General features: G+C 38.5%; 1 protein-coding gene across 1 annotated transcript; it reads right to left on the bottom strand.

The window, feature by feature from the left end:
• Positions 1–3,671: 3,671 nt before the first annotated feature.
• LOC122054662 lies at positions 3,672–4,472 on the bottom strand. Its single transcript, XM_042616105.1, has one exon. The coding sequence runs from the start codon at positions 4,470–4,472 to the stop codon at positions 3,672–3,674; it is 801 nt and encodes a 266-aa protein (XP_042472039.1).
• Between the last annotated feature and the right edge of the window lie 8,561 nt (positions 4,473–13,033).

Here is a 13,033-nt window from a genome sequence, read left to right as displayed (position 1 = left end):
ACACTAATATGCAAGAGGAATATAGCAAAGAGAGATTTTTTCCTTCTACTGAGAAACCTTACAATGAGACTCTTTAAATACATGAAAGAAAAGACTAATTCAACTAATTAATAGGAAAGATTAACATCACTAAACCATGAAAATAGGAGAGACTAATTCCACTAGTTAATCCCTTAAAACTAGGAAAGATTAAGACTACTAATGCAAGGAGAAAAGAATATGACCACTACTTATCATGTCCGGATTATATGCTCACATTACCCCTCCTAATCCTGACGTGGTTCTAAGTCACGAATGTCGAGTAGTTGTCGCATGGCAGCTAACTTCACTTCTGGCAATGCTTTAGTTAATATATCGGCTCGCCGTTCTCCGATATTAACGAACTCAACCATAATCTGTCCCTTCTCAACGCATTCTTTGATAAAATGAAACTTTGTATCTATATGCTTGCTTCGACCATGGAATACCGGATTCTTCATGAGAGTTATAGCAGATTTGTTGTCAACAAACAAAGTTACCGGCTTTGACTTTACACCTGTTAATTCATTGGCAAGGCTCCTCAACCACAAAGCATGGCAGGCCATAGTTGTGGCTGCCATGAACTCTGCCTCACAAGATGAAAGGGCCACTATCTTCTACTTTTGTGAGTTTCAGGACACCAAACTTTCACTAAAATAGACAACCATTCCACTTGTGTTTTTCCTTCCATCGAGATCGCCGGCTAAATCACTGTCCAAGTAGCCGAATACACCAATTTCCTAGGGTCCCTTTATGTAAGCAAGTCCAAAATGGATTGTACCTTTCGAATACCTGAGAGTCTGTTTGATCACCTTGTGATGCATGATTGTAGGCCTCTCCATGTATCTGCTCGACATTCTGACAGAATATGACAGGCCCGGCCGTGTGTGTAACAAATATCGCAAACAACCAATGATGCACATATACTCCGTGGCGTCAACTGGAGTCCCTTCCAAGTCTTTATGCAGATGTGTCTTGAATTCCATTGGATGATTTATGGCATTGCAGTCTGTCATCTTGAACTGAGATAGAATTTTCTTGGCATAAGCTGATTGCCTAAGTAAAATTCAGCTCTTCTATTGCTCCACTTCAATCCCTAAGTAGTAGGAGAGAAGACTCAAATCACTCATATCAAATTCTGTCATCATTTATTGTTTGAACTTGTTGACTTTTTTTGTGCTACTTCCTGTCACAATGAGATCGTCGACATACACTCCAACATATATCCTTGCTTCTCCTTCACATATTGTATATACTGCATATTCTTGAGTACTTTTTTTGAAGCCAAGCTCTTCCAGACTCCTGTTCAGTCGCATGTTCCAAGCTCGTGGAGCTTGCCGGAGTCCATAGAAGGCCTTGGAGAACCTATACACCTTATGTTTTTGATTTTGTACCTCAAACCCTTCCGGTTGAGTGACATATATTTCTTCTTCTAACTCTCCATTAAGAAATATTGACTTCACATCTAGATGGTGTACCTCTCAGCTTTGGTTTGCAACAAGTGAAAGAATGACTCAGATCGTGTCAAGCCTAGCGACAGGTGCAAATACTTTTTCAAAGTCAATGCCTTGTCTTTGTACATAACCTTTAGCCACTAATCTTGCTTTGTGCTTAACGACTTTCCCATCTGAATCTTTCTTCAATTTGAACACCCAATTTAAGTCGATAGGTTTGTGGCCTTATGGGAGCTCAGTTAGGTTCCAATTATTGTTCATCTCATTAGATTTCAGCTCTTTCTCCATTGCTTCATACCAGCAAGCCTCGGTTGCAGCTTCTTGATAACATGTCGGCTCTTCAAATATCATCATCATCACCTCACCCTCTTCTTCATCAATACCAACTACTTCCTCAGTGTTGGTGTAGATATCAGCAATGGATCTAAAACAGACTGGCCCTTCATAAGACTCGGGTGAGTTTGTTATCGAAGGCGAGGAAGCTGCATGGGTGTTCGATGATGGTGTAGATGGACTTGACGCTCTTGTCATGGGTACCACGCCTATTGTCGGTGTTGTGACATCTTCTGCCCCTACCTCAATGTTTGCTGCAAGAATCACCTTGTCAGTGTCGAATGTATCCACCACCATAAATTTTGGTACCTTTTCTTCATTGTTGGCACCTGCATTCCATGTCCATTCACAATTTTCTTGAAACATCACATCTCTACTTACTTGTAGCTTGCTTGCCTTGGATCAAATAGGCGATGAACTTTGCAGCCTTCCTCGACACCCAAGTATACCATGGGTGAACTTCTGTCGTCAAGTTTCTTGAGGTGAGAGGCTGTATTTTTCAAAAATACAACACAACTGAACACTTTTAAGTGGGCGAGATGTGACTTTCTCCCCATTCAAGCTTCAAATAGCGTACGCTCTCCTAGCACCTTAGTTGGGAGATGATTTAACAGATAGACAACATGTCTAACTGACTCTCCCCAAAACCTTGTCGGTATTTGTGTACCCTTGAAGAGAGATCTTGTCATAGCTATCACGGTGTGGTTCCAGCGCTCCACAACACCATTCTGTTGGGGTGTATAGGGAGCCATGAGATGTCACTCGATTCCTTCATTTTCACAGAACTGAGTGAACTCTGTGGATAGAAACTCACCGCCCTGGGCTATTTGGAGTGTTCTGATTTTGTATTCAGTCTTGTTCTCTATCAAGAATTTGAACTTCTTGAATGCTCGAAATGCATCGTTCTTTGCTGCCAATATAAACACCCACATCCACCTTGTGAAATCATTAACAATTAGAAGAAAATACTTGTTATTGGCTAGTGTACATGGAGAGATTGACCCGCAAATATCAGCATGGAGAAGTTCCAATGGCTTCTCCGCTCTAAAATTTGCTTGATACGGGAATGGCGACCTTGCATGCTTGGCGATCACACACACCTCGCAAAGCTTGTTCGGCTGGGGTAATGGTGGTACATCAACCGCCAATTTCTTCTCCCCTAACAACTTCAAGTCATGGAAATTGACATGTCCGAGCCTTGCATGCCACAACCAGGTTGGGTCTTCTAGGCTTGCTAGGAGACAGACTTGCTTAAATGTCTTCAAGGTTATGTTGTACAAGCGATTTTGTGTTTGCTTTACCAACATCAAGAGCTTCCCGCTCCTATCAATCACCTTCATGATATCTCCTTCCATGTGCACCTCATTCCCAGCTTCTGTCAATTGACCGAGACTTATGAAATTACTACAAAGTTTCAGAATGTAGTATACCTCATGGAGAGCCTTCTGATCGTCGTTCTTGCATTCGAACACAACCGTCCCCTTGCACATGATCTCAATGGTTGATCCATTGCCAAACCTCACCCTCCCGGTGATGGTTTCATCTAATTCTTGAAACTTCTCACGATGGCCAATCATGTGGCTGATGGCACTGTTGCCAAGGTACTAGACGTCTTTATCTTCTCCTTTCTTAACGCTGCAATGCATCTCTGCTAGAAACCTATCTTCACTGAGTAGAATGATATCCTGCTGCTCACGCCTAGTGTGAGACTCCTCGTGAGACACAGTCATCATCAGTGTTGGCTCTTCATCGATGGCGCAAGTGAGGTGAGCTTCATCATCACGACACTTGTTGTAGCATTCGGACGCATAATGCCTCATTTTCTAGCAATTGAATCACTTTATATGGCTCTTGTCTCGAGTGCCACTATTGTTGCCGCCCTCCTGCACTATCTTGGCGCTGCGTACCACGGCCATGACCGCGCCCTCGCCCACGCCATTTGCTACAACTAGGGCTGCTAGGCCCACACCCCTTGCCTCCTGACGAAGTGTCCACGTTGCTCCCCTTATGTCGCATTTGCCATGCGACATGAGTAAGTATGAGCTCTCCTTCAGTGTCGTTGGTGTTGCCACGTAATCGTAGTGTTTGTTCCTCGTACGCCTTCAGTCGCCCAATAGTCTCCTCAAGTGGTATCGTCTCAAGATTGTGAAACTGTATAATACCGACAACAATAGGGAAGAACTTATCAGGGATAGAATCGAGCAACTTCTTTACCAAAGATGAATCTTCAAGCGTGGCACCAAGAGCGGAGAACTTACTGCTCATAGCATTGAGTTTGCCAGCAAACTCATCAATCGTATCAGTCTCCTTCATCCGGAGGGTGTCAAACTCGCTCTTCAACGTTTGTACGTGTGTCTTCTTCACTCGATCACTACCAAGATACCTCGTCTTGAGGATGTCCCAGACTTCCTTCGCCGTCTTCTTTTTTGTGATATGGAGAAGTATGTCTTCAGGGAGACACTGCAAGATGTATGCACGTGCCTTTTTATCCTTCTTTGCATCCACCTGGGCTCCTTCCACTGGCTCTACCGCCTCCCAGACTTCTTGGGCATCAATAATCGCCTCTATCTTTATTGCCCACACAGTATAATTGTGAGGACTTAGCATCGGATAGGGAAATGACACTCCGTCGTTCTCCTTCGTAACAACTGGTGGGATGCTCGACATTTTGTAGAATCGTGGATTCTTAGGTGTTCTATACTACCAAGGCTCTGATACCAGATGTTGACTTAGAATCGATGAATAGCACACCCAAGACACACACTAATATGCAAGAAGAATAAAGCAAAGAGAGATTTTTTCCATCTACTGATAAACTTTACAATAAGACTAATTCAATTAATTTAACTAATTAATAGAAAAGATTAATCGCTAGATCATGAAAATAAGAAAGACTCGGCGAAGGTCGCCGCCATTAGCTCGCACCGCTGCTGGGAGAGGCCGCCCCCCCTGTCGTCCCCGCTAAAAAACACGAAGCCAAAAGCTTTTCACCTTCTTCCTGGCGGCGGAAGCCAGACGCCGAAAGACCCCTTTCACAAAATGATCAAAATACCCTTTTCTTTTCTCCTAATTCATCAAGAGTCCCTCATATGTGTGATAAAATTTTTTATCGAACCCCTGTCACCACGGTCATTATCTCATACATTTGCCCTCAGAGTATATCTGAATTGATTGTCGCAAGATAAATTTATAGAATTAAGTAATGATCAAATTCTAATAAAAATTGAGAAATTATTCTTCTACGGGATTGCTAAATTCGATTTCCTTATTGATTTCCTTTTAACATTGCGGGATAGTCGTAGGAGCCTGACAAATTTCATTATTTATAAAATTATATTATACATTTACCATATGAGGTAACCCAAATAATGCGCCTTTTGTTTATTAAACCGCAGAAATATTTTTAAAAACTTGTTATTGAAATGCATAATTACAACTAATCAGATGGGAAAAAAAAACAAATAACTGGCCCCTACAAAACCTTCCTTAATTAGAACATGCAGGATGAGCTGTGTCAGCAACACAATCTCCATCAAACAACTATTTCCTGGAATGATGCAACTACCATCAAATTACACAAAATCTTTAAAAAATTACACACAAATCTTTAAAAATCTATTTATTTATCATTGAGTCATGCGATCTGACTTGTGAGCAACACAATCCATCTGACACGCTATTAGTGGGATGATGCAATATATATATATATATATATATATATATATAAACTACAAAAAAAAATCTTTAGAAATCTATTAATTTATAAACACGTCGAAGCATCAAACAGATCAGCATCTAATTCTACATGACTTCTCCTCCTCTACTCCGGTTGTGCAACGCCACCATGCCATCCTCCTCCCTATAAATACGCTGCAATTCCCTGCATCAAGCAAACCACCACCTGCTCGATAAAATTCCTCAGAGAAAGACAATGAAGGCCACATCGATCCTCACGCTCCTCTTCGTCCTCTTCTGCACCTCTGCTTACTCTGCTCACGCCGCGAGGGGCTTAACCTTCTTACCGCCTTTGCCACCCATTACCTTCCCGCCACTGCCGTCGATTCTCCCCCCGATTCCCTTCCCGCCGCTGTCCATCCCTTCAGCTCTGCCGCCACCGATTCCGTCTCTTCTACCTCCGCTGCCGTTCACACCGCCCGTTCCTGGGGTCCCCGGCGTGCCGGCGCCCTGAACGCCATATGGTTGCTTGACGTGCACGTGCATGCATGAAGCTTAATTAATAAAGAAATAGACTGCACTGCGTTGTCTTTTAATTATATTTAATTTCTACGTAGACTCTGAATTTATAAATTCAGTGATCTACAGTGTTCAAGTATTTATTGAATTTGCATTTTGTTATAAATTTAATTTATGAAATAATAAAGTTGTTTTAATTATATATATACAGTGTTTAATTTTATTGAACTGTATACATGAAATTTGATTCCAAAAGTGTCGACTTAATATTGATTTTAAACTATTGCAATTTTTTATCCAGATAATTAAATATTTAATACTGAAAATGCATTATTGATTTTATTTTTTTTAAAAAAAAATGGGGCAACAGGTTTTATCAAGGCTGGTTAAGGTAATGGAAAAATGATACACATGGAACGTAATCTTCCCAAATATTACTCAGGGCTGGGCGGCTTGTAATATCTTACTATAGTATTCATGGAAGAATGTAATTATTTTTTAAAATACATCTACCTTCAACATGCATTGCATTTAGTTGACAAACTGATCGTTATATTATATAAGCTCGATTGACCAAGTTGGAGTTGACTCAATTAGAATTTTGATATGCGATCCATATATTTGTTGACTAGACACTACAATAAAAATAGTAAATTTGTGACCGATTTTTTTTAAAAAAAATTGTAGCAAAATTATTTTGCAACGAAAATTATGGCAAAAATATTTTCATCGTCAATCCACCATTGCCAAAGTTTACGAAATTATGAAAATTCGATACAAATTCTACGATGATTTTTTTTTTCTCAAAATTCGTTACAAATTTACGATGAAAATTAATTCGTCATAAAGTTCATAATATCAAATTAACAATGAAAATATATTTTTTTATCACAAATTAGCAACGAATTATTTTTGTCGTAAAAAATGTTGCATATTTGAGAAGAAGTCGCACGATTTCATGAGAAAAAAATCCCTTTTCGTCTAAGATTTGCGACGAAAATATTTTTTCATCCCAAATCCGCGACGAATCTTGATTCGTTGTAAATTTGCAACGAATCTTGATTCATCGTAAATCTACGATGAATTTTGGATTCATCGCAGATCTGCGATAGATCTTGATTCGTCACAGATTTACAATGAAAATATATTTTTATCGCAAATCTACGATGAAAAAGGGATTTTTTTTTTCCTCATAAAATCATGCAGCATCAGTCAGCTTCAAGAGAATTCACCTCCTTGACAACAAATTCATATCTCATCAACTCAATAGGTCATTTCCTTTATCAACCCAGACCATGACTGTAAATAGTGACTGGCCTATTGGGACACTCAGAACTATAGGAGGATGAATAGCTCATCTTGCTCGCTCGCTTATTTCATCAACGTTGATTTTTGCAACGGATAAACTCACAGCAAGCTTCCAATACTAACAAGTAGGATTTACTTGATATATCCACCTCAAGATGAGGTGGCCAATCCAAGGATACATGCCAAGCACACCCTTCATTATAAAATATACTCATTCTCGGAATAATCCGGAAGTAGAGAAACCTCTACAACTCAAGAACAAGGAATAGAACTCGAAACAATAAGTAAATACACAAATACAAATGAAAAACTTCCTTGCTTGATCCCTCGTTTCTTGTGAATGCCTCGTGTAAGCTTCAAAAATGTAGCAACACCTCAGCCCTGAGCTTTCAAGAATTGACGGAGAACGTGGAGTGAAGAGTTCTGCATGCAACGGACATGAAAAACCCTTTTCTAGGGTTATCGTTGGCGCCTTAATCGATTAAGAATCTCCTTAATCGCTTACGCCTCTACAACTTGCTCAGAACGGCTAGTTTTTCAAGTTTAAGCGATTACTCTAATCGCTTAAATGTTCTTAATCGATTAGCCTAATCGATTAAGAACCCTTTTGTTCGATCGTGAGAAACTCTATAAGCGATTAAGCCTCCTTGCTTAATCGCTTACCGTAGCTTTTGTTTCTCACAAAAATAGCCTTAATCGATTAGCCTAATCAATTAAGGCTTGCTAAATCGGTTACCCCAATCGATTCAACTCCATTCTATTTCCACGATCAACCGGTTTAAGCAATTAGGCAATCGCTTAAGTTATAGTAATCAATTAGTCTAATCGATTATCAAATCCTAACTTACAAACCAAAGTCTAAGGTTCCTTGTCCAACATCCAGTCAACCGTGACCCGTTTGGACTCCTCATTGCCTAGCATCCGGTCACCCTTGAACTGCTAGGACTTCTTCACCAAGTGTCCGGTCAATCTTTTGACCTTCTTGGATTTTTCTCTTTGTGCCAAGTGTCCGATTAACCTTGACCCACTTAGACTTATCATCTCGTGACAAGTGTCCAATCAGCCTTGATCCACTTAGACTTCCAATCACTCGGTGTCCGGTCAACCTTTGACCCACTTGGATTTTCAACTGCCTGGCTTCACTCATCAGGACTTCCTCACTGCCTAGCTTCACTCACTAGGGCTTTTCACCTAGCTTCACTCTCTACGATTTTTCACCTGGCTTCACCCACTAGGACTTCCATCTGTCTAGCTTCACTTACTAGGACTTTTCAACTGTCTGGCTTCATTCACCAGGACTTTCACACCAAGTGTCTGGTCAACATTGACCCACTTGGAGTTCTTCTTCTATCAACCTTCCCATTGGTCTTGTCCTAGCTTAACCACCAGTTAGGACTTCCCAGTCAATTATCCAGTCAACCTTAACCTATTTGACTCTTCTTCACATCGAACTGGTCAAACTTTGACCAGAGGTGAATTACACCAAGAATCTCCCCCAAACATACATTGCACCTGCAATCTTCATATATTATCAAACATCAAAACTCAAACATCAAAACTCAAACATCAAAACTCAAACATCAAAACTCAAACATCAAGACTCAAGTTTGACCTAGGGAAATTGCACCAACATGACCCACTATGTGGCATTCCTATTACCGACAGCTAGACAAGTACTATCAGACATATATATAACAATAGTTGTATCACCTTACCTCCTATAGCTTGGAAATATCTTGCCATTGTTTGGTCCCAAAACTCAAAAAATTAAATCAAGAAAACAAATCATAAAATCTAAAATACGGGAAATAGGAAAGTTCACATCTTCTATCCCGAACTACCTCTCTACCCCATGTCCTACTCGCTAAATGGCAAACATGTGAATAGTGACTCGCACGTGCAAAACGCATGCAGAGCATGTCCCAAAACTTGCAATTCATCAAACCCCTTCAGTCTTTCGTCCCGAACCATTCGACTCCCTCCGTCGACGGTCCCTCAATCCCCTCCCTCCAGCGTCGCCAACTCCGTCCCCTCCCGAAGTCGACGACAGCAACTCCAGCTCGGTACCTTTCTTCCTCCTCCTCTTTCCCCTTCTCTAAGCATGGTCGGTTGGCCGCGTCCTTGGCCAGCCATGGATAGATTGATAGTCGACCAGCATCCATCTACCTTATATTGCTGGTGATAATTTATGATTAGAGATTCTATTTAATCCCCAAACATCAAGTGTAGCATATTAAAGTACAAGCAATTAATGCTCAATATGAGCAGGGAAATTATTTGAAGAACTTAGGTTTACAGATTGGATGTAAGCAATTTGTGCAAGTCAAGCACACTGTCTTCAGTAATCAGTCATTTAGCCATTGGCACTTAAAATTGTTATTCCTAAGTTTTACTTACATGAAGCTAAACTTGTGATAATTGTCATTTTCTTTCAATTTGCGCTAATTTATTATTAACTTGGGCTTTCTTACTATTTCTCAACATATTGAAAAAAAAATATATCTTCTTTTCTAACAATACTGGAAACTATGATAATTGTCATAATTGCATCATATATGTAAGATGTAATAGTTCTGTTATTTTTTTATAAAAAAAAATATATAACATAAATACCCTAGCTCATTCCCTAATTTTTGAAATTTACATTTCTTGGTTATTTTTTTTGTTCAAGATCAAGGTAATTATCATGGAGTTGTTGTTGGTTGAATCTACAAGTTGTCATAGGTTGAATTTTGATGCAAACGAAAATTGTTGGGATGATGAGTTTTATGTCATTGATGAGGGTATGGACTCTATCATGTTATTGATGAATTCTGACTCATCTATCATAGAAGAATTGATGTCAAAAATAGATATGAAATTTAAGACAAAAGAGGATGTCTATGAATTTTATTTAAAATATGCTAAATAAGTTGAAATTAGCATAAGAAGGAGTAAAAGTCACAATGATAAATCGGGTAAATTAATTGACAGGATTTTTTATTATAGTGTGCAAGGTAAAGGGGAAAGGACAAATGAGATGTTTATATAAAATCAAGTTGTCCTGAAACAAGGTTTGGTTGTGAGGCTAAAATGAAGGTTAGTTGTTGAAAAAATGACAACTTGAGTGTGGAGCAATTTTAAAGAGCATAATCATTATCTTTCAAGTCCAAACGAAACTCACCTCTACATATGTCATAGGAATATATCTTCGTCTACAGCGATACAAATTGAGATGGCAAGTGATGTGGGAATCTCCCCAAAAGCATCTCATGATCTAATGGTGAGACAAGTAGGTAGGAGGGAGAATTCAAGTTTTATTCCTGAAGAATACAAAAACTACATACGATATAAAAGAACAAGAAATATGAGAGTTGGTGATATAGGAGGTGTATTGGAATATTTACAAAAAATGTAGTTTGATTATCCTAATTTTTTTATTCTATTAAAGTTAATAAAGATAATTTGATAATTAATATTTTTTGGTGTGATGCTAAGATGAGAGATGATTATGGCCGTTTTGGAGATGTTGTTAACTTTGACACAACCTACAGGAAGAACAATAAAGGTCGTCCAATTGTGTTGTTTGTAGGTGTTAACCATCATAAGCAATCCATAATTTTTGGTACAGCTTTATTGTATGATGAAACCACTTTGACGTTTGAGTGGTTGTTTGATACATTTACCAAAGCTATGTGTGAGAAAAACCTAACAACTATTCTTATAAATCAAGATGCAGCAATGACAAAAGCTTTAACTTTAGATTGCTTGAAACACATCATCGTTTATGTATTTAGCACATTTATCAAAATACTGCAATACATTTGAGTGGAGTTTTTGTTGAGTTCAAAGAGTTTACTAAAGATTTTGCCTCATGTATATATAATTTTGATGAAGAGGAAGATTTTATTTCAGCTTGGAACATGATGTTGACCAAGTATGCACTTGAAAACAATGATTGGTTAAGACGTTTGTTTCACATAAAAGAAAAATGGGTTTTAGTATATGGATGACAAATGTTTTGTGTGGAATGATTACAACCCAAAGAAGTGGGAGCATAAATAGTATTATGAAAAGGTATGTCACTTATCAACACAAGTTTTTAGACTTTTTCAATCACTTATAAAGACTGCTTGATAATCTTTGATATGAAGAGTTAAAAGTTAATTTTAGATCGAATACTAGTGTTCCATGTTTATTGTATCCAATTTAAATTTTAAAGCATGCAAGTTGTATTTATACTTCTGAGGCATACAAGTGTTTTGAACAAAATTGGTACAAATCCCATGATTGTAGTGTAGAAATTTGTGAGGATGTTGGATCACATACAAAATACAAAATTACTTCTCACAAAAAGTGTTTCCATCATATAATTACACTTAATTCATCAGGTCAAAAAATTAAGTGTAGTTGTAGAAAATATAATTTTGTTGGGATTTTATATTCTCATTGTTTGAAAATATTTATGATGAAAAATATCATGAAGATCCTAAGTGAGTATATATTGAAAAGGTAGACACGAAAAGTAAAAGGTGGATACTTTGGATTTATTGATTAAATTGCAAACAAAGGTAGTTTGGATCCAAAAACTTGAAACAATATGTGATATAAAGAATTGAGTGGGTTGTATGTTCAATTGGTTACCAATGTAACAGAGAGGGAAGACACTTACAAGATTGTTAAAGATAGTTTGTTGAGTCTATTTAAGATGGTGGATAAGAGGTTACTAGTTAATGAACAAACTGTCAAACACTCAATAGAAAAAGAGTTTGAAATTGGCGAAGAAAACTCTCTTGGAGTCAAGGAAATTAAAACAAAGAAAATGATTTCAAGTAAGAGGTTGAAAGTGTTGGGTTGCAAGGTTGTAAATAAAGTCCCACATTGAAAACACATAAGAAAGAGCATGAGTTTATAAGGGAAAGCTATCTTCATTGGTATGAAGATTTTTGAGTAGAGCCCAAAAATAAAACCATGAGAACTTAGGCCCAAAGTAGAAAATATCATGTCATTGTGAAGATATCTAAATTTCTTTTGGTCCCAACAATTGGTATTAGAGCTCAGAGTGCCAGAAGGTCTCATCACCAACTATGCACAAGAGTTATGATCTAATTGAACCATGTGAGTAAAATATTGACCTCTAACAAAGAAAGTGGGGACTCCAGTGTTCGGATCAAGAGAATCAGACACCAAGCAAGAAGTCCTAGTTGCAGCTAGGCAAGGAAGTTCTAGTAGGTCAGATGGACCAAGGGGCAGGAAGATCTGGTGGGTCGAGGATCGGATAAAGGAAGTGGGGGCTCCCGTGTTCAGATTAAGAGGACCATACACTAGACAAGAAGTCTTAGTTATGGCTAGGCAAGGAAGTCCTAGTAGGTCGGGTGAACTGAGGGACAGCAAGACCTGGTGGATCGAGAATCGGATGTGGAAAGCGGAAAGCCTATCGTCCTTCATTTGAGGGGGGAATGTTGGGTTGCAAGGTTGCAAATAAAGTCCCACATTGAAAACACATAGAAAAGATCATGAATTTATAAGGGAAAGATATCTCTATTGGTATGAGGCATTTTGGGTTAGGCCCAAAGTGGATAATATCATGTCATTGTGAAGATATTATTGACCTCCGCAAGTGTACAGATATGTCATAAGTAATAATAAAAGATATCGAATCCACAAAGACTGGAATAAGCACTAAAGATGTCTCAAAGCGAGTTAGCTAAACAACCAATCAATTGATTTACAAAGTCTAAGTGTAA

The sequence above is a fragment of the Zingiber officinale genome, chromosome 3B (assembly GCF_018446385.1).
Source record: "Zingiber officinale cultivar Zhangliang chromosome 3B, Zo_v1.1, whole genome shotgun sequence".
NCBI lineage: Eukaryota > Viridiplantae > Streptophyta > Magnoliopsida > Zingiberales > Zingiberaceae > Zingiber > Zingiber officinale.
This window is presented reverse-complemented; position numbering and strand designations above follow the sequence as displayed.